The following is a 22489-nucleotide window of genomic DNA, read 5'->3' as shown; positions in this document are numbered from 1 at the left end:
ATATAACTTGCAGAACTCAGAGCAAAATGAAAATGTGGGGCCCCTTGTCCAAAAATAATTCTTTCAGATCAGCTACAGCAGAGTATTAAACTGCACATGTGGCCCTTCTGAATGGAGGAAGGACCCTAAGCACCCAAATAGGTACAGGCAGGAGAAGCAGGTCGTGGCTTCAGGCCCACAGGGAGGCCGGAGTCCGGTGAGGATATGTGGCTGGTTCAAAGAAGGCGCTTTACCCCACACTACACTTCTTTGCCCAAAGCCTCAGATCTTGTCTTAATGTCTCAGGCTGGGCCTTACCCCACACACCAGCCCAGGTCAGGCAGTGCAGAAAAGCCCAATTTCTTTTCCTTCAGTGCAGATCCACCTGGCCCCAAGTTACAGCAAACACCATAAGACCAAGAAGGGTTGACTGGGTGATTTCTATCTAAAATAAAGAGTAGAGGGGCACCTGGGTGGCTGAGTTGGTTAAGGGCCAACTTTGGCTCAGGTCACGATCTCACGGTCCGTGAGTTTGAGCCCAGCATCAGGCTCTCTGCTGACAGCTCACAGCCTGGAGCCTAGTTCCGATTCTGTGTCTCCCTCGCTCGTGCTCTGTCTCTCTCACTCTCAAAACTAAATAAACATAATTTTTTTTTTTAATAAAGAGTGGAGGGTCCCCAATTTTTAGCTCCTTCCTTATCCAGAAAACCAGAATACAGAACTTGCCTCTGCATTCACACATTCACACACAGAAATGCGTGTGTTTCTTTGAGGCAAAGACTCTTTCTAAATTGTCTACAATTCAGACTTTAGTAACTTATGCTCCAAGGTGAGGAATGGGGGTAGGAATGACGGTGGGCTTGGGGTTAAAACAATATGCCATTTCACACCCATCAGACCAGCAAAATTTAAAAATCTGACAACACTAAGGGTTGCAGAAATGGAGACTTACATAAGGTTGGAGGGAGGGTCATGGACTAGAGAATAGTTTGACCGCTTCCAGTCAAGCCAAAGACGTGCGTGTCTTACTGGCCAGCGTCCCTCTTTCAGGGAGATACTCCAGAGTAATTCTTGCACGTGATGGGCACATGACATCCATGCGCATGGATGGTTAGGGTGTTTATAAAAGCAAAGGACCGGAAATAACAGGAATACCTATTAGTGCAGAAGCTGAGGAGAGGACCTGCACCAACATCCCTGTCAGTCAAAACCAATCCATCAAGAAAGCTTCCTCTTTCACACATACCTGCCCAGACCATTTCTTTGCTCTCAGATGTATATCGTGCACATCAGCTCCAGCACCATTAGCTCATGCCTTCTACCTGACTACATTTGTATTCCAGAATCACATGGGGCCTTCATGCTTGCAGACCAGTAATTCTCAGATTTTTTTTTGTTTCAGGACCCCTTTACTTTTAAAAACTATTGAGGGCCCTGAAGAACTTTTGTTTATGTGGGTTATGTCTGTCAATATTTACAGCATTAGAAAATAAAATTGACATATTTTAATGAAAATTAACTATATTTTCAATGTTTATTTATTTTTGAGAGACAGAGACAGAGCGTGAGTGGAGGAGGAGGAGAGAGAGAGAGACAGAGACAGAGAGAGAGACACACACACAGAATCCAAAGCAGGCTCCAGGCTCTGAGCGGTCAGCACATGATGTGGGGCTTGAACTCATGAACTGTGAGATCATGACCTGAGCTGAAGTCGGATGCTTAACCGACTGAGCCACCCAAGTGTCCCTAACTATATTTTCAAGAACAAAAACACGGTGAGAAGAGCAGCATTGTTTTATACTTTTACAACTCTTTTACTGTCTGGCTGCATAGGAGACAGCTGATTCACATACCTCCTTCTGCAATAAACCTGCTGTGATGGTTATTTTGGTAGATGCCTATGAAGAAAATCTGTTTTGTAGTGATAACAATGAATTTCTAGGTCTTGGGGACTCCTAGGGTCCTTGGCTCACAATTTGTAAATCACTGTTTCAAGTCACTCTCCCAAAGTTGTCTTACACACAAACACCATCATGTCATTTCTTGCTTCCTTCAAACTGTCAATGGCTGTCTATGGTCCAAACTCTGCTCATAAAACTCTTCCCATTTGGCCATTTCAGTGCCTACCCATACTCTATTACTGCTCTATCTTATATACTGAGAACTCTGCCCACCACTGGGTGCGCACCTGTCCTGCTTGTTCATGTCTCTGAGCCTCGGCCTTCCTCCTGCCATAAGGACTCCTATGCATCTTTTACAAGTCAATCCAAAGGCCACCACCTCCTCTAGGAAGACTTCTGTGATTTACCCTTCTCTTAGAGTTTCCTCTTTGTGTGCCTTATTATTTTTTTTTTTTTTTGAAGAGGTAATTAGAGGTAATTCAAGTGCATGAGATTAAATTCCAAAAAGATACACTTTACAGTGATAAGCAGACCTCTCTCCCACCCAGCTATACCTTTCTCTCCCAGGAGAAAACCACTTTGATAGGCTCCTTCTGCCTTCTTCCAGAGCTGCTCTAGACATAAGTAAGCAAATCATTTCTTTTACCCAAATGGTGACATACCATATATACTGCTATATAGTTGCTTCACACCATATTTTGCACAGCCTTCCATGCCATCAAATAAAAATTGGCCTTGTTTTTTCAATAGTTGCCAATTGCATTTTTCAAATGTACCATAACTTTTTTATCTAGTCCCCCGTTGACAGGGTATATGTGTGGTTTCTGATCTTTTGTTGCAGCAAATATCCTTCTACATAAACCAGTCAACACACACAAGAGACACTGTAGCATTAATATCTAGGAATGGAACTGCTGGGCCCAAGGAATGTATATTTGAAATCTGATAAGCATGGTCAAACTGTCCTCCAGAAAAACCATTCTAAGTTACCTTCCCACTGGCCACGCATGAAAGGTCCTGTTAGCCTCACCAAACAGTGTTGTCCAACTTTTTCATCTCTGTCAATGTGGCAGATGAAAAATGATATCATGTTCAAGTTTAAGTTAATATTTCTCTAATAAAATCAACTGTCTAGAGTTGTACTGTCCATATATGATAGCCTCTAGGTATATGTGGCTGTTGAGCCTTAATTTTAATTTATTAAAATTGAATAAAATTTAAAAGTCAGCTCCTCAGCTGAACTAGCTACATTTTGAGTGTTCCCTAGCCACCGGTGCCTAATGGCCTCTATAGGAGACAGTGAAGATACCATCACCCTAAAAAGCTCTTCTGGACAGTCTGCTCTAGACCTGTACTGTCTAATGACTACCATGAACCACGTGTGGGTACTGAGCACTTGAAATGTGGCTAGTCTGAACTGAGATATGTTCTAAGTAGATAATACACACTGAATTTCAAAGACTCCATATGAAAAAGAGAATGTAAAATATCTTCTTAATTTTCATGTGGATAACATGTTGAAATGCTAATATTTGGATATACTGGGCTAAATAAATTGTTACAATGAATTTCACCTGTTTATTTTTCTCTCTTTCCATGTGACTACTAGGAAATTTTATATTATGCATGTGACTCAAATTCTATTTCCATGGGACAACAATGCTCCAGAGAGCACAGTGCTCTGTTGAGACTTGGATTTTAGCATTTTTCTTTGTAACACAGAAATAAGCGTGTCACTACCGCTATAAAAAGAAAAACAGCTCGGGGAGCCTGGGTGGCTCAGTTGGTTAAGCGTACAACTCTTGATTTCAGCTCATGATTTTGGCTCAGGTCATGATCCCGCCATTGTGAGATCAAGCCCCACATTGGGCTCCACACTGGGTGTGCAGCCTGCTTAAGATTCTCTTTCTCCCTCTGTCCCTCACCCATTCATGCTCTATCTCAGAAAGAAAGAAAGAAAGAAAGAAAGAAAGAAAGAAAGAAAGAAAGAGAGAGAGAGAGAGAGAGAGAGAAAGAAAGAAAGAAAGGAAGAAAGAAAGAAAGGAAGAAAGGAAGAAAAAACCAAACTCATCAGAATCTCTTCTTCTTCCTCGCCCTTCCCCACCCCATGCAGAAAGGGTGGGAACAAAAAAAGAAAGGGTGTGATGGTCCCCGATGACGAACCATCAGCCCTGGAACAAACCAGTGCACTTCCCACCTGGGCGGCCACAGACAGGAACCAGTGGCATCGCTGACCCTGAGCAGGGACTGATTTCCTGGTGGCTGTTAAAACAATGCACCAGAGAACAAAGTGCCTTAGAGACTAAGAATAGAAGAATGGCTCCAAATAAGATTTGCAGGACTCTGCAGGAACAACCCTGTACCCACCCTAACCCGCCTTCCACCCTTGATTTGGCCTGGCCCCTTGGCTTGATGAATGTCCCTGTCTCAGCCCCAACCCTCCTGCATTCTCAGCAGTCTGTGCACATAGTTCTGGGTGATGACTGAGGGATGGAGTGGAAAGGGGAGCCCAGGGAAAGTGGGGACAAGGGCTCTGCCCTAAAGAGCTCACACCGTAATGGTTCTACAGTGGAGACATGGCATATGTATTTTTGTCATCCGTGTCTTTGACTTTGGATGTGAAAGTCAAGAAAACTCAAGTTTTGCAACATGATCCATAAATCTGATAGATCAGAATGACATTGTTTTCTGACCAGGTACTGAGGGAATAAGACTTAACTGTATCTGAGTATAAGTTACCTGCTTGGAAGAAAACATTAATTTATTATTATTATTATTATTATTATTATTATTATTATTATTAGCTATGTGCCTTTGAGCAAGTGAACTAAGCTTTCTGGGTCTCAGTATTATCTATAAAATAAAAGGGTTACCAAAGAAAATGAAAACACTAACTCAAAAAGATAGATGTTCATGTCTCTGAACATGTTTATAGCAGCATTACTTACAATAGCCAAGATATGGGAGAAACCAAAGTGTCCATAGACAGATGAAGGGATACAGAAGATGTAACACACACACACACACACACACACACACACACACACACACACACACACAGGAATATTACTCAGTCATAAAAAATGAAATCTTGCCATTTGCAACAATATGGATGGAGCTAGAGAGTATAATGCTAAGTGAAACAAACCAGACAAAGAAAGACAAATACCATATCGTTTCACTTACATGTGGAATCTGAAAAACAAAAACCAACAGACTCTTAAATAGAGAGAACCAACTGATGGTTGCCAGAGGGGAGGTCATTGGGGGGGGATAAGCAAAAGAGGTGAAGGGGATTAAGAGGTACAAACTTCCAGCTATAAAATAAGTCACAGAGATGAAAAGCATAGCATAGGGAACATAGTTGATAATATTGTAACAATGTTGTACGGTGACAGATGGGAATGATGATTATCATGCTGAACACTGAGTAATATATAGAATCGTCAAATCATTACCTTGCATGTCAACTATACTTCAGTGATAATTTTTTTTAATAAAAATAAATAAATAAAATAAAAGGGCTGGATTATATGAGCTTTCCTATCTCATCCAGTCCAAAAGATTTGTGATCCTATGCATATGCAAACAAGATATCACAACACCTTCATCCTTACTGTCTCAGTCACTTCAAAAACACCTTTGTGGGGGTGCCTGGGTGGCTCAGTTAGTTGAGCGTCTGGCTTTTGATTTCAGCTCAGGTCATGATCTCACGGTTTGTATGATCGAACTCCATGTGGGCTCTATGCTGACAGCATGGAGCCTGCTTGGGATTCTCTCTCACCTTCTCTCTCTCTTTGCTCCTCCCCCCACTTCAAAATAAATAAATAAACTTAAAAAAAAAAAACCCACTCATTGGGCCAGCCATTAAAATGAGCCAGACCCTATGCCTGACACTGGCATACAAGTATGGAAAAACCTCTCTTCCAATAGATGAAGTTCTTAAGAAGGGAAGGAAAGAGGAGGGGAGGGAATAAGAATGAATACTCACAGCAGAGTTCTTTACTCAGGGCCACCTGCCTGCACAGAAATTTTCACATCTCTGTGCAATTTTCTGAAGAAAATATTAAAAAATGGATGTGACCTCCAAGAAGCAGAGGGCTAGTGATTGATAGAAACCATGATAAGCAGGTACCATGCTAAACTCTTAGTACATGATGGGTGATCGAAGCGTTAGCACCCAAGGCAGTGCACGAAGTGTATGGGAAGGAACACATGAGGGATGCAATCTGGACCTTCCTTGGTGCAAAGCCTACCTCTTTCTCCATATCAGAGATGATCTCTTTGTGCATAAATTCTCCCCACTACTGTGCCTTCACATCCCTCACATCGAAAGATGATAAGCATTTAACAGGCCAAAATAGTATCCCACTTGTTGGACCTGGGATGACTGTACCAGCCCAACCAGGAATTGGAGGATAGAAGGAGATAACCTTGTATGAAATATTCATCAGTAGTCAGCACTCCAGAGGTATCAGCAGATACTCATTCGTTAGGTATTTATTTAGGACCTACCCCATGCCAGGCCTTGGATTAGATGTCCTCATCACCTTTGTCATTTATCATGACTGTACTTATCTTCCCCCAACATGGCATAATGCTCCACATAAATGCAGGTTGAATGACTAAATAATGATGATCCCTGTAGTGGATTAATTTATTCTTCAGCAAACTTTTATACTCTCTCCTGACCTCCATGGGTTGCTACTGTGACTTGTTCTGGCCAATGGAATAAGGGTGGAAGGGACAGAATACCAATTCTGAGCCTAGTTTTTCAGGGACATCAAATATTTCTGTTTGCTCCTCTGGGAGCTTCTGACTTCCACTGGGGAAGAATATATGTGTGGATACCTAATGGACCCGTGTGAGGCAGACCGCCCCCATCAACCTGCACGCCTATGAGCAGAAGAGCGAATGCTTGCTGTTGTTTGCCACTGAGCTGGGGATAGTTGTTACTTAGCAAAAACTGACTGAGATGGTCTCCTTGACCCACATCCAGAGATTTCAGGCAGAGAGTGTTCTTGCCTTCTCTTCTCGTTAAGGAGGGATTTCAGCAATTGGATTATTTCATCGCTCTCTCTACCCCATTTTCTCTGGGCTGGTAGTGTCCCATTCAAAAAAAGACAGTAGGCACTACAAAGACCCATAGTGTGGGTATCTTGGCACCTGGCACAGAGACAGGCCCAAAGGTGGTTCTCAGGCACTGCCTGGTGAATGAAAAGGTGGGTAGACTATTCATTCTGGTGGGATGAGCACTGTGAACACCAGTAGCAGGCAGCAACCTGGGCCTCGGATGCTCAGAGACACCAAAGTGCAGGAAGTGGACCTGGGGCAGACACCATATCACTTCAGACCACATGCAGTAGACCTAGATGTATTTACTATCATGTGTTTTAAGAAACACATTAGAGCACTGAGTGACTGCAGGACTATTCCTCTTTAGAATGAGCCGAAGTTAAAAAATAACAAATAACAACTGGACAATTTAAAGAGAAACAGTAAGTGAAAAATAATAGTACAAGTAGAATATGGAAATGAGAAAAATTTGACTGAAGTCTAGGAAACACTGACCCAGCTCAAGTCTCATTTTTCTACAGATCACAACTACGATCATAGCTAGCATTTTTGAGCACTGACAAGATGTACTGTTTTAAGGTTTTCACAGGTATTATTTTATAAACTCCTCATATTAACTGAGGCAGATACTGCCATGTATCCATTTCGCAGGTGAGGTGACTGAGGCTCAGAGAGGTAAAGAACTTGCCCAAGGTCAAGCGGCAGTGAGGATTTGAACGCAGATGGTTAATCTCCAGGATCCAGGTTCTTAAAGGAGATGTCTCCATTGAAGAACTTGGTACCCAGTGAGGTTCCTCATTGCCCAAGGTTAACTGCAAAACCTAGACCTTGAACCCCAAACTCCTGACTCCCACCCAGCTCCTAATACTGCTCCATGAGAAGCAAGCACTAATGGCAAGAACACCTGGGGTTTCTGGCCGGGGCTGGGTGGGGTCTGCAAGAAACAAGGGAGAGAGGTGGTAAACACCACAAGGAAGACTTGGAAGGGAAGGGCTGAGGACATAAACAAGGTTGCCAAACAGAGGCAGATGCTCAACAGATGCAGAGGAGCTAGAATATGGACAGAATTATTCAGAAAAAGAGGGCCGACAGAGCAAGGCTCAGCACACAGGGGCTGCTTCCAGAGCTCTTCCCAAGAGACCCACCCACCCTGGTCAGCATCGGGAACTGGTTTCCCTAAGTGACATCCACATAGTCTATATTTAGGTCCTAAAGTCACCCATTGTTTCTGTCTCAGTGGACACTCGGGGTCACCACCCTGACCTCGCCCTCTCCGAGTCATACCTCTGAGTGTTCTATCAAGAGAGGCCTTTTTAGGATCTGGTTTGAATCAGCTTCCCCTTTCATGACTCCCCTTGGTGTTCTGCGCAAGCTGTAAAAACATGGCTGGAATCAGGGTTTTAAAATGAAGCACTGACTAGGGGTGCTTGGGTGGCTCAGTTGGTTAAACATCCGACTCTGGATTTCGGCTTAGGTCACGATCTCATGGTTTGTGAGTTCAAGCCCCACATCAGGCTCTGCACTGATAGTGCAGAGCCTGCTTGGGATTCTCTGTCTCTCTTTCTCTCTCTGCCCATCCCCTGACTGTGCTCTCTCTCTCTCTGAATAAATAAACTTAAAAAACATGAAGTATTGACCTTCTGTGGAGTATGCTTCCTTTCCCCCACAAAATCAAACCAGGGTCATGTTCATCTCTGTAGGTAAGATGTTTCACAGCCCTGGTGTTGCTAAGCCTTTACACACTCAGGCTTCATGTCTCTAGTGGCCACCAACATTCTACGATCAATAAGACCTGGGACATGGATCACATTTGCTGAGTGCTGGCTCTCTGCTAGGCACTGCCATGAGTCATTTCACTTATTCCTCATGATAATCCCATAAAGTAGGCACTATTTATTATCCCCATCTTACAGAACATAAAACAGATTCACATTTGGTAACATGCCTAGGAGCCCATGGCTAGTAAGAGGCAAAGTTGGGAGGCAAACCTACATCTGTGTGGTCCCAGAACCCATGTCCTTAATCATTACACTCTACCATTTCCCCTCCATTGCAGAACTACTTTGGCCAAATCTCAGAAGATGGATTTATGAGATTTCTCCTCCATAATCTCCGTAATTGGATTATGGATTATGAGGTTTCTCCTGTCCCTTTCTCTACACCACATCCGCTTACCAATTGACCCTCCCACACCCAGCCTCAATTCCTCCAGACTCTTTCTCTGGGGACTGTCAGAACCAAGAAATAAAAATTTATTCAGTAATAGTTTCAAGAGCAAAATAAAGGTCAACAGTTACCCAGCCAGTTACATTTTAAGTTCCTGTTGACGTCCTTGGGAAATGTATGTTCAAATGTCCTCATTTAACTACCAAATAGGAGGGATATGAGGATTCTTTTTTACTTTTTGTGGAAGATATTTGCATACCTTAGATTCATGTCAGAACTAAAATGAGTTTAGAGAAATTTCCATGTGACAGGTAGGGAAGCTGAGTCCAGATAAGGTAGTGATTTGTCTAGTTGTCTCTTAGGTAGCCGCTAAGTGGATCGTAGCAAACATCCACTAAAAGGGGCTGATTTGCCAAAGGATAAGAAAGCAAAGTGTTACTGAGATGCTGCAGGTGGATGTGGAAAGGGCCCCATAATGGAAATCCTCATGTAGCACCTACTGGCTATGAATGTCATTTTTGGATCCATTCTGCCTAAGCTTGAAGCCTGACCCACTGCTCACCAGCTAGGTGACCTTGAGAAAATTATTTGTGCTCTCTATATATCAGTTTTACCATTCTGAAAATAATAACAGCCGACTGTATAGTGTTGTAGGAATTCTGTGAACTAACATGGGTAAGTGCTTACTAACGTGAAAAGTATCTAATAAATGCCAGATAATATTGTATTATTTTTATTTATGTTGCATTAACTATCACTAAACTGTCCTAAGTCATTTTAAATGCTCTCAATTTCTGTATCTCAAAGGCTCAAAAATGATTCTTTATCAGGTTAGCAAACAGCTGGATGAGTCAGATGGGAAAAGAGAAAAATGACAAAACCACCCAAATCACATGAAAAGATTAAAAATGTATGTCTAGAATAATCATATATGAAAGTTGGAATTAGCACCACAAAAATCAGTCTCAGGATTCCAGTGAGAGAAACAGAAAAAGCAACAGACATTTTCTTTGGAAAACAGGGGTAGCTTATCCAAAGCTAAACACCGACCCACAAACAAAGAACAGGGACAGAGGGAGTAACCCATCAGGCCTCCTAACCACTCTTTAGTCTATCAAAATGTAACATTTCCAGACGTTCCTTTAGATATAACCAAACCAGGCACCAACACTCTTTAATGAGAACACCAGTGAGTCTGAATCTCCCCTGATAATATCTGACTTCATCTTCTCAATGATGAACACATTGAAAATACTGAGACTCACTTTAAGGAAACCTACAAAAAAGTTGTTCCAAACAGAATGAACTTCCAAAATTGACTTCAGCCATCTTTCAACCCAAAGGAGAAGAGAAGATCTTGGAAATACACTTTAAAAAACTCCCCAAACAAAAAAACACCACAGGCCAAATGCATCCTTTTCCCCCCTTTTCCCCTCTTAACTGAAAACACATCTCTTATAAAAATTAAAATACTAGCATCCTGGAACAAAGAGCGAAAGTCACCCCCCACCACACACACACTCTCCTCCAATCACAGATGCTAAAGGAAGCCCTAACAGCTAGGCACTCACTTAACTCACTATCTCCACCAAGCAACCATTTGTGGTCTTAAACACAACCACACAGCTCTTTCCTGATTCACACTAAAGTGACACAGAAGTCCCTCTCCATCATCCCAGGTGCTTTGAACAGCAGCTCCTTGCTCATTTTCTTGGGAGGTAAATGGCATTTTCGCCCTCCCACACCTCAGTTCCTGGCACCACCCAGCCAGGCACGGGTGGGAGTCGGGAGCTGGTCCACCCCTGGCTGGCTCTGCCGCAGGGAGCTTACCTGAGCCCGGACAAAGAAGCAGCACCACACCATGGGGCGCTCCGACCTCATCCACGCAGAGTCCCCCGCCCCTAACTGCAACGGAGCCCAGCAGACGGGATTCTCTGAGCTGAGCAGAGCATGGTTTCCCTGAAGGAACTCCTCCCCGCCACTTGGGCTGCATGACAGGAAGTGACAGGGGGCCATCAGTTAAAAGTGTCAGAAGCTGAGACCACATCAGCCAAAGCTCCCCACCTCCAGCGGTTTCCTCGCCTGCTGCTGCTTTTTCAGAGCACTCTGCCTTCAGGCATTCAGAGGCACACCAGAAATTCAGCGTCTGGCTGGCAATCCCCAGCCCGTAAGAAACAATGCTCACTGGACCCCCACCTAAAGCCATGCTGGGCACTCCCGGCAGCTCTAAAGAAAGAGTTCGCTGCTAGAATCTTGGGCCTTGAGTCTGGAGCTTTGCAGACCGAAACCCAAACATCAGTCTGAGACGGAGAGAGAAGGGACGCTGGGAGAACTCTGTCTTCAGAGCGGAATCAATAGTCCACTTGAACTTAACCCAAGAGGCAGCAGCCCTGCCCAGGACACAGAGCCCTCACTGAATCCCAATTTCATAGCAACTAATAAATGAGAGTGGTGATAAATACCACACCCATCCGTTTCTTTTTTCTTTCTTTCTTTTTTTTTTTTTTTTTTTCCTGAGACAAATCTTCTCTTCAGAGTCCCCTTCAAAATAGCTGCCTCTGGAAACCTCCCTTTCCACTTCTGATGTGGATCACAAAAGGCCTTACTGCTTTTCTCAGAGTTATTATGGGAATAACTCATGGCTGAAAGTTCTCATTTTATGAAACGGGGTCTTTTCACAAGGATGAACACCTTGCCCGAGTCACCTGCCTTTTACAAAACCCAGACCCCTTGGGTGACACAGATTGTCTCACAGCGACCTGCAGTTTCAGGTGAAAACCCCTCTCCACAAACAATTCAACACCCTCACCCTCCTTACGTAGTACCAGTGGGTCTCAGATCCAAGGAGACATAATTCTGGTGCAGCTTTCCATGATTTGTTTTCAGTTTTCAGTTTTCTAGTGGAGTACTATTTGATCTGCAACTCTTAGCTGCAAAGATTCAGGCAAAGGTTTCCCCGAGGCTGTCTTACAAATGCACAGACTTTTAAGAGCCTGCACTTGTCTCAGCCCTGAGCAAAGTGGGGGACCCAGCAAAGAGAGAACGAGCTTCAATCCAAGACTCAACTCTAGAGCGGACAAGAAAGCAGGCTCTCTCCATCCTCACGCTGCAGTGACCTGGTGCCTCACAGAGGGCCTCTGAAGAGTGCATTTGGCCCTGCAGACGTTACAGAAGAAGGCACTGGGCTCTGGAAGCACAAAGAGGAACCACTGATGATCAGAGAGCGAATTAAAGGCTGCCAGGGTTTGCAAGAAAAAATACTGAGGGGGCCAAGAAATAGCTGAGCTGAGCAAATGTATTTTTTATGGGGACAAAGTCTGGGAAGGTGTCTCAGAGCAGGAGACACATGGGCAGAAATCTGAGGGGCTTTCTAGGTAGAAGAACTGGCAAGGGCAACAGCAGGAAAGTGCAGATCCACGGGGTGCTTTGCAAGAAAAGCAAATGCTTTGAAAGCACTGCTCTGACAGACTTGGGTCTTGCTTCAAGGAGCCTGAAGGTGTCTTATCTGTTTGGAGAAAGAAGGAAGTGAAATCACCATGAAAAAGCTCAGCCCTTTCAGGCAACCACCTGGGTCACCTCAAAGCCCACATGTGGTACCTACCAGGTCTGGCACTCAGGAAATACTTGGCGATGCATGTCAAAAATCCCCCAAAAAACAGCAGTGCCCACAAAAGGTGGACTTCAGCTCAATCTTGGGATCCCCTATTTACAAAAGTCTGACTCCCCACAAAGCAAGCCTGGGGTAGGTGGTGGCTGGTCGGGGAGGGAGGGAAGGCGTTCCTAAAATGGCCTCTTACCCTAGCCTCCTGCATAGAAAGGGGTCTGAATTCTTACAGGCCTAAAAACAAGCTGAGATTAGCCAGCTCTGGAAACAGCTCAGCTAATGAAGAATGTCAATCTCCTGAGGACCCATGGAGGTTCCCAAAAGCCCAGCCACTACTCTGCTGGAGGATTTTCAAACAAGCCACTTAATTGAGCCCCAGAAACCAGGGCCAGGATCACCCCAATGAGGATCCAAAGGAAATGTGAAACGACCACGGCACACACTAGACTTTATTTCTTTTCTAGGGGAGGGAGGGCACATTCACATCAACAGATCTGAGAATGATGAAGCCTGACTTCTGGCTGCTGACTATGAATAAGAAAGAAGAACCGAAACCCATGGGCTGCAGCACTTCGTGGAAGAGGTGGAACTTGAGTGGGTCCCAGGGCAGGTAGCAGTGAAGGAGGCAGGAAGGGCAGGAGAGCCAGCAGGTGCCCTGGCAGAGGAAAAGGAAGGAAAGAACAGGGCACGGCCATTTCCTCTCACAGCCCTGCTTTGACTAGAAGCAAGAAATTGGTCCACGCAGAGGGCATCTTGGAGGAAACTTTCAATAATAAGATGTTCCTGCTGTTCAGAGCTCAAGTTCATTTTTAGCTTTATAATGGCAGCTTATAAAGGAACAGTAAATTGGGTTTTCTCTCCATGGCACCTACAATACTACCAAGCATTCAAATATGTTTTTCTACTAATTTTTAAATTTTAATTTTTTTAAAGTTTATCTATTTATTTTGAGAGAGAGAGCACAAGCAGGGGAGGGGCAGAGAGAGGGAGAGACAGAATCCCAAGCAGGCTCCACGCGCTGTCAGCACAGAGCCCGACACGGGATTCAATCCCATTAACCGTGAGATCATGACCTGAGCCAAATTCAGTAGTTGGACGCTCCATTGACTGAGCTACCCAGGCACCCCTAATTTTTAAATTTTAAAAGTAACATGGCATCATTATAATACATTCAAACCATACATAAATATATAGCGTAAAAAAGTGAGTCTTCCCAAAGGACCTGATTTTTTTGTCCACCCCAATCCCACTTGCCAGAGGCAACCATGTCAAAGCCAGCTGTCAATAAAGGGGGATATAAACCCAAATGCCTCCAGGGCCAAGGGTCAGGTACCTGAAAGGAAAGCCAGGGTGGGCCCTAGGGCACCACTGAGTGTATTGGCCCTCAGTCAGCTCCAGCTTACGGGGGGCCAGACATTCCAACTTTTCAAGAGAAGCTGGAAACTCCAGATTAATACAAAATCTCACAATTTTTAAAATGCTGGCAACAAATTCTTTATTTCAAAAAGTGACAGAAGACCATGGGGGAGGGGATGGAAAAAAAAATGGTTAGAGAGGGAGGGAGCCAAAACATAAGAGACTCTTAAAAACTGAGAACAAACTGAGGGTTTATGGGGGGTGGGAGGGAGGGGAGGGTGGGTGAGGGGTGCTGAGGAGGGCACCTGTTGGGATGAGCACTGGGTATTGTATAGAAAACAATTTGACAATAAATTTCATATAAATAAATAAATAAATAAATAAATAAATAAATAAATAAATAAATAAAATAAAAAGTGCTATACAGGCCACACAAAACACAGTTGCTGACTGGATTTGACCCAAGTGCCACCAATTTGGCAGTTCTTCCAGACACTTCCTTCTGTCTAAACACACACAAGTTGCTGTGTACACACTTTATTTTTTGTTTGTATTTTTCAAAAATGGAATGGTAACATTATCCTACCATTTGCTTTTTTCACCTAACATCCAGAGCATCCTTCCACCTCATACACATTTTAGACCCATACTGCAGAGCACGCTGTGGTATGGAAGTACCTGAATTCATTAGCCCCTGGCCTGTGAACATTCTGCAAACATGAAAGATGCACTTGAAATGTCGCCTCTCAGTTACTTAGTCTTAGCTCCGTCAACACTGAGAACATAATTCATGATGAAAGTGCACCTGTGTGCAGATATTAAAACATCCTGAAGCCACAGTTACTAAAACTATAAACGGTGACTGCAGATTTTTTATGTTTTCACAGGGGAACTTGCTCTGCCGTTTTTCACTTGACCTTCACAAGTGTCCTGAGAGAGGACTCACTGTTATCTCTACTGTACAGATTTTTAAAAACTGAGACTCAAACAGGTGGCAGGAGCCTGCCCAAGAGAGCCTAGAGGTGGCAGGGTCGGGAGTGGAGCCTGGGTGGGCTGACTTCCAAGCTCCTGTTATATGCATACAGCCTCTGGAGCAGACAGCCAGAAACCTGCCCCAGGATATTCTGGAATTTGACATATAATAAATGTTGGACCGCAAACCACTGGAGGAGAAAAGGATCGCTAACAAATGGGATAATTCATTTCTTGGAAAGAAAAGCCTCCTTTTAAAGCTCTACTTCACACTATCCAAAATAAATTCTACATAGATCAGATCAGAGTGAAATGCTAAAAAGAAAAAAAAAAAAAACCTATGAAATTCTGGGGGCGTAGGTTCTCAGGGTATAATGTTTTTCTTTAAGTGTGTGGAGCTGAATCATTATATATTTATAATGGGGAAATACCCATAAGGTACCTATAATGCAAAAACTGGCCCCTGTTCTCCAACATCTGGTTAAATAACCATACTGCTGGCACCTTCGTATTGGACGTTAAAGAAACTAGTGTCAGAATGCAGACCTACCTAAGACACTACCACACCACATGCTTCTTCATGATGCTGGAATTCAAAGTGATATGTTTCCCTGGGCTGTCATTCTATATAGCTCACAGCATTTTCTGTTGAGAAGTTTCAAGCAGTTTTCTCACCAAAAATGTTACAAGAAACATATTCATCAGGGTTGTGATCAGTTCATTTACACAAAATAAAATGGTGAACTTTCAGTAGAACTGACTTCATTAAAAGCTGGTGACTAATGGGGGTTTTCTCCATTTGAATTTTACTCTGGTTCTTCAATCCCTTTCTTATTTGTACCCAAGAAGCCACAGGTTTCACAAAAGCTTGGTCTTGGCTGGGAATTTCAGGGTCTTTGACCATATTCCATTTGAAGCCTGACATTTTAAAATGATTCCACAAACTGAATGGAGAAATCGGTAGTGACCCAATCTCACGAAAATGGGATGGTAGCAGGGATCAGATTAAAATGGTGTATTGCACATTGATTTAACCAAGTCTCCAGTATCATAAAATCATTATTTCACAGATCTTAGGCTTTGGAAGCTGTTATCGAATTCAAGTAAGACTAAGAAAAAGCAAAAATTTGTGTCGTGATGGGCAGGGGAGGTAGGGTGATACTGGTTGGTGTTACTAGGTTGAGATGAAGGCAAAATGCATAGCAACTCAGTGAGAAATAAACAGAACTTTCAAGTATTTAGAGCCTGGAAGTTACTTGTGGTCATGCACTCTTACTGAATGTCTTCATATTTACTCCTCAGTGTTGGCAATGTGGTTAATCCAAGCAAAACTTGAACAACTACTCTGGCCTCTTCACCATGAATCACTGACAAATGGGGGGTCCAGACCCCATTCAAAGCCAAGGCTGGCTGGATGCAAGATGGTTTAACTCAAGAGACTTCTGACCATTTAAAAATGTTGATGCTGTTCTAGAGCCCTGCTTAATATCCCAGCTCAACAAGATTACAAAATGATGAGAAGAATGTGGGAGCAAACCTGGCTGCCCAAGGTCAAGAATGAATAAATAGAAAAGTCTTCATCTATGGTTTCAACACAAGCACTAAAAATAAATGAGGCTTGAACATGGAAGCCTCAACAGACTGCTAATCATGGCTAATCTTGGATGCTTATCTTGCTGGTTTGTTACGAGCAATAGCTGGAGCACTGTATTTTTTCTCTCAAAACAAATCTGAACTTTTATAATCAAATTCCTCACATTATTTTGGCAACCGGCACATCGACAGCTATTTTAAAAAAAGCAAATGAGAAATACAGAGAGCTGCCTTCTGATGTGTGCTGTGAAGCGGCCACAGGCCTGGTCTCTGGGGCCCCACCTCCTTTATGAACACAAGCAAGGATAGCCTGAAGAACTTGCACATGCCACAGATGGGGCACTAGCAAATAAGCCCATTCAATTCATTGCTCAGAAACACGAACACCCTGAGTACAGCTTTTTCAAAGGACTGTCAACACCTCTTTGTTATACTGTCAGTTAAAAGTGAAACTCCAGTGGGTTGCTGACCTCTGCCCGATTCTTAGAAAAAAGAAAGGCTTAAAAACTGATTAGCTGATATCTATCAGCCAAAGAGCTTCCTTACTTGGAAATGAGAGTTACTATTTGGCGTTATACTGTCAAGATTGATTAGAAGTGGAAAATCTGAATATGAGCAGTGGTATTCCTAACACCTGAATACTCAGGAGGATTTTAAAAAGGAATGTGCTCGTATCGAAAAACAAGTCTTGACAAACTTAATTTCTGAATTAAAAATATATAACAAAAGTAGAAATAACTTTTATAAAACAGTTTTTCATCATTATTTTGACTCCAGATTTCTCTGTAAGGATAATCTCTGGGAACAGCTTAGCTGGCTGCAACAATGAACAGCAAATTGGTGCAGAAGCTCTGTGATCTCTGGCTCTACCATTGACTAGCTGAATGACCCGGTAACTCCCTTCTTAGCTTCCTTGACCCTTAGTTTCCTCATCTGTGAAACAGGAATAATGATTCCATTATCCCTTGAGGGGTTGTAGAGAGGTCTGTAGGAATCTAACTGATACATGTGTTTAAAAGCAGAACAAAAGATGATGAGACCACTGGGGGTCATTATACTATTCTTTCCATTTTTGCATGAGTTTAAATTTTTCATAATAAAATATTTTTTCAAAGACCAAAAAAAAGGCGGGGGGGGGGAGTGGGGGGGGCGAGGGGCACCTGGGTGGCTTAGTCAGTTAAGCATCCTACTTCAGCTCAGGTCATAATCTCGCAGTTTGTGGGTTCAAGCTCCACATTGGGCTCTGTGCTGACAGCTCAGAGCCTGGAGCCTGCTTCGGATTCTGTGTCTCCCTTTCTCAACTGGTCCCCTGCTCATACTCCGTCCCCCTCTCTTTCTCTCAAAAATAAATAAACTTAAAAAAAATTTTTTTAAAGGCCAAAAAGAGCACAGTCATAATTTCTGTACTTATTTTTTTTCAAGCAGACAAGGAGGTTTTTTGGTGTAATTATGGACATTGGTTCAAATTTTCCTCCTAGCAAGTTGAAAAGTTGGTACCAAATCTGAAATAATTTTATTTTTATCCTGATTTGAATGACAGCTGTCACAACTGGACACCTAAGAAGAAAAAGGCAATGGAAGTTTGCAATTTCCTGTTTCCCTTCTTCATTCCAATAGAAAAAAACAAAAATATGAAGGTGGTGAAAACTTAAGTCCTATTTACTTTTTCAATGTTATAATGCTGACTTCCTTGAAATCCCCGTGTCTCTCTCAAAACTTCAAGACTAATATAAAAACACCTCCCAAGAAAATATCAAGAGATTGAAAAAGTGTGTCTTCCCCTGTGATTCAGAGCATTCATTCTGCCTACACCACAGTGAAAGTGGTTTTTTGTTTTATTTTGGTTGGTGTATATCCATGTGTGTTTGAAGAGTAAATACTGTCACTTTTTTCCTTAAATCAGAATCAGAAAGGCATCACCCAAACCAGCAAACCAAGAGGGGAGTACTCAGAAAAGGCTTCCAGCTGTCACCCAAGGGAAGCTCAGTGCCTTCTCCCTGGTTAGTGCTCTGTCCTGGAAACTGTCCCTTTAAGTCAGACTTCCTGGTAAGGCTCAGAGATTTCCGCATGCAGCTTCCTGGAGACGGTGTAAGATAAACAATAAACTTTGCAGCAAAATCTTGGACAATAAGCCCCACGTGGCCATAACAAGAAGCAATTATAAGCTCTGACAATGGCTAGGACATTTCCAACAGGAATGCAAATCTGTGATAAACATGGGGGAAACATGTTACCCCACACACCTGCACAAATTAAACTAATTTAAAAAAATAGTTCCTAGCCTCTCAACGGATTGAGAAATAGTTGCTTCCAAATTTGGCACTATTTTTCTTAAATCATTGTCTAAGAGAAAGGCAGTCTGGACTTTCTTAAAGTGCTACCACCTATTGATGAAAGCTGCTGAGGCCAAGGGACTCCCCATGAGTCACTTATTCCACATGTCTCTGTGAGGGACATTTATCCCTCTGGACACTCTGCAGTTCAAAGGTCTTCCTAGGTTTGGGAAAGCCCCAACCCATGAACGAGAGCTCTTGTTCTACCAAAAGAGATAAGGGTGCCACACACTTTCTTTCCCAGCCTCCCTTGCAGCTAGGGAATGAGAGCATGAGCTAGACTCAGCCAATCAGATATCCGGACCCCAGACTTGGCATCAAAAGCCAGTGTGCGAACAGCAGGGACACTGCAAATTCTATTCCTGTGGGGGTGGCAGCAGCTCACAGTGGCAGCAGTGAGTGCTGACTGAACAGCCACATTAGTTGGCACAACCCATGCTATCTACATCCACCCAGCAGTGGCAGCAATGGTGTGCTTGTAGGAAATGTTTGGTGGTGTAATTTGAGGTTGTTCCTGGTTTCCTAATACTTCCCCAATTTTCTGAGCGTCTTATATCCTGTAGTAAATAATAAATTCCTTTTCTGCTTAAATCAATCAGAACTGGGTTTGGGGGTACCTGGGTGGCTTGGTCAGTTGAGCATCCTACTTTAGCTTAGGTCATGATCTCATAGCTAGTGAGATCATAGCCCCACATTGGGCTCACTGCTGTCAGCACAGAGCCTGCTTTGGATCCTCTGTCCCTCTCTCCCTATGTCCCTCCCCTGCTGGTGCAATCTCTCAAAACAAAAACAAAAATAAACCTGGGTTTTATTGCTAGGGGTTAGTTCATATACACAGAAAACAAGATAGGTTAAAGCTGAAGTCATCCAAAATCTGATCCCACAGAATGATTCTGAGCATAAGCATTGAATCACTTCTTTCACATTTCAAATTCAATCCAAACACTGTCCCTTGGCCCCAAAGACCCTACATCAATTGGCCTCTGTCTCCTCCCTAGACCTTACCTCATTGTATTCTCCCTCCTTCTCCCAAGCTCTGGTCACACTTTCTGTTCCTCATCAAGGTATTTCCTGCCCCAGGGCCTTTGTACGTGTTCTCCAGAAAACTCTTTCCTCCAAATCTTCACAATGCAGCAGGATTCTTCTCATAGTTTGGTCCCAGCTTACAGGAAACCTTGCCTCCCAAGCTGCCCAATGGATCCCACTCCCCTGTCCCACCATCTTATCCTCTAAATGACACCCTGTTGATTCTCTTTCCAGCATATATCCTGTGATTGATTAATGTATTTAATTATTAATAACATTAACAACCACCACTGATTGGAAGCCTGCTATGCACCAGACATTAAACATTTCATTTTATGACCACTCTATGAGATAGGTACTTTTATTATCCTTAGCTTATATAGATGAGGAAGCAGATTCAGAGGGGTTAAGGAAGTTGTCCAAGCTCAGCAGTGGTGGGATAGGGATTTGAATGTAGGTCTGTAACATGGCTCATTACCACAGCGTTCATTCAAGCAGTTGTCTGATAGCGACTAAACGAACATCAACCACAGTGTAGACTCTGCAGCAACAGGACAGACTCCGTTCTCATGGAGCCTACAGCCTGATGTTCCAGCTCTATCACCGGTTCTTCTATTATCCACAGACCCTGCTTAGGGAAGAAACGCAGCCAGGCATGTGTAAAGAGGGCACAGGGGTCCTTCGTTCAACAGAAAAGTGCCCAGCTCTGTACTCAAAGCGTTGGGCATACAAAAATATCACAGGAGAACTCACGGGCCAGAAGGAACGCAGAACTGCAAACAATGCTTGCTGCTCAATCTGTTGTGTTCCATGGCTTGGAATAGCAGGAACACTGAGGAAGCAGCCAGGGACAATTCTCAGGTTCCCCCCAGCAAAAGAGCTATTGGAGCAGTTCATTAGGGATGTGTAGGAGGTGCCAGGCTGAGGAGAGGGTAGCCAGAGCAAAGGAGAGAGGTGGGGAGATGTTTAAAGAGCTGTGGCAGGGATGGGGTATGAAGGCTGGGAGATGAGAAGGTTGGAGCCAAGGTAGAAATTCCAACCGTATCCTGTGGAAAATGGCGAACGAGAGCAAGATTTTCAGCAAGAACAGACACACGACCAGATATCAATTCTTTTTGTTAAGAACAGGGGCCATGACTATATAATACTGGTGATATGTCTTTGCCCCTTATTTCCTATTTTAAAGTACATATATATATCAGCTCAAAGCCAGGAATTTAACAACAACAACAAAATTCCATTTCTATGATTCCTAACTCCCTCTCCTTGCTGAATGAAAAGTGAGATAAATTTCCTCTCCCAACAGGAGTTAAGCACAGCCATTCTCTCCCAGAATGTGAAATTACACAGAGCTCTCACATCAGTAATTTATGGAGAAAAGAAGGAATTCCCCACCACTTGACTTTACAACTCCAATCACCTTTGCCCAGATTCTCCCAGTGTGATAACAGGAACCTCACCTCTGGGTTGTGTCATTATTAAAATGAAAGGCTGATTTTTATTTTTTTAAAAATGTACAAGGTTGAGGCACATATGGCCTCCTGTGTTGAATGAGCACCTGGGGCTTGTGAGAAGGGTCCTCAGAACCACCCTCTGAGGCTAGGTAAGGCCAAGCACATAGTAACAGGCCCTCGTTTGCAGCTGAGGAGGTCTGGGAACCCCAAGGCCAGCCAAGGTGGCGGGGGCATAGCATCTGGGAAGTAGACTGGAAATCAATGAAAGCAGCTTAGCACCGAGGTTAGGAATAGACATTCTGAGTCAAACAACCCAAATTCAAACCCCAGTGCTATGCTTACTCTGTAACTTCTGATGATTTACTTAACTTCTCTTTACCTCCATTTTATCATCTGTCAAATGGGGGTAATAAGAGAATCCACCACACAAGGCAATATAAATTTATACTTTAATATAAATGTAAATTTCCATTTAATTAAATGTTAAATTTATATTTAACATAGAAATATGTTACATTATACATAACATTATGTAATATAGTAAATAATAATGTTATTATCACCTACTCTAACCCAATTTGAGAAAGAATTTGTCGGGAGGCCTGGGTGGCTCAATTGGTTGAGCGTCTCACTCTTGATTTCGGCTCAGGTCCTGATTCTAGGGTTATGGGATCGAGCCCCACATCGGGCTCTATGCTCAGCATGGAGCCTGCTTAAGATTCTGTCTCTCTCTCCCTCTACCCCTCACCCCTCTCTCTCTCTGTCTCTCAAAAATTAAATAAATAAATAAATAAATAAATAAATAAAAGAATTTGTCAACAAAAATGAGAGGTCTGAGGGGTAGAGCCCTGGGAGCAGATGCTGGCAATACTCATGCGGTGATTTCTGAACACCTTTAGGCCAGTGACACTGACACTAATGTGAAACTTATAGGCAGTTTGCTGAGCCAGAGTCTAGGCTCCACCACACATGAGCCACAGACTTGGGGGAGTCACTTAGTCCTTAAAACCTTGATTTCCTCATCTGTGC

General features: G+C 43.2%; 1 protein-coding gene across 5 annotated transcripts in view; it reads right to left on the bottom strand.

Moving 5' to 3' along the window:
- ARHGEF3 (Rho guanine nucleotide exchange factor 3) overlaps nt 1-22489 on the bottom strand; it is a 306144-nt gene that overhangs the window by 167603 nt on the left and 116052 nt on the right. Inside the window, exon 1 of one of the 5 annotated variants that reach the window (XM_086697857.1) lies at nt 10953-11105. The exons of 3 other annotated variants lie outside the window; for them this stretch is intronic. In XM_086697857.1, the coding sequence (XP_086553983.1) occupies nt 10953-11003 (51 nt within the window). In that variant the 5' untranslated portion in view covers nt 11004-11105. Of the gene's footprint in view, nt 1-8240; nt 8319-10952; nt 11106-22489 lie in introns of those variants that run through there. One more of the 5 variants, XM_086697860.1, reaches the window with a different exon arrangement.

Source organism: Puma concolor, chromosome A2 (assembly GCF_028749965.1).
Source record: "Puma concolor isolate L17-30 chromosome A2, mPumCon1.1.hap2, whole genome shotgun sequence".
Lineage (NCBI taxonomy): Eukaryota > Metazoa > Chordata > Mammalia > Carnivora > Felidae > Puma > Puma concolor.
This window is presented reverse-complemented; position numbering and strand designations above follow the sequence as displayed.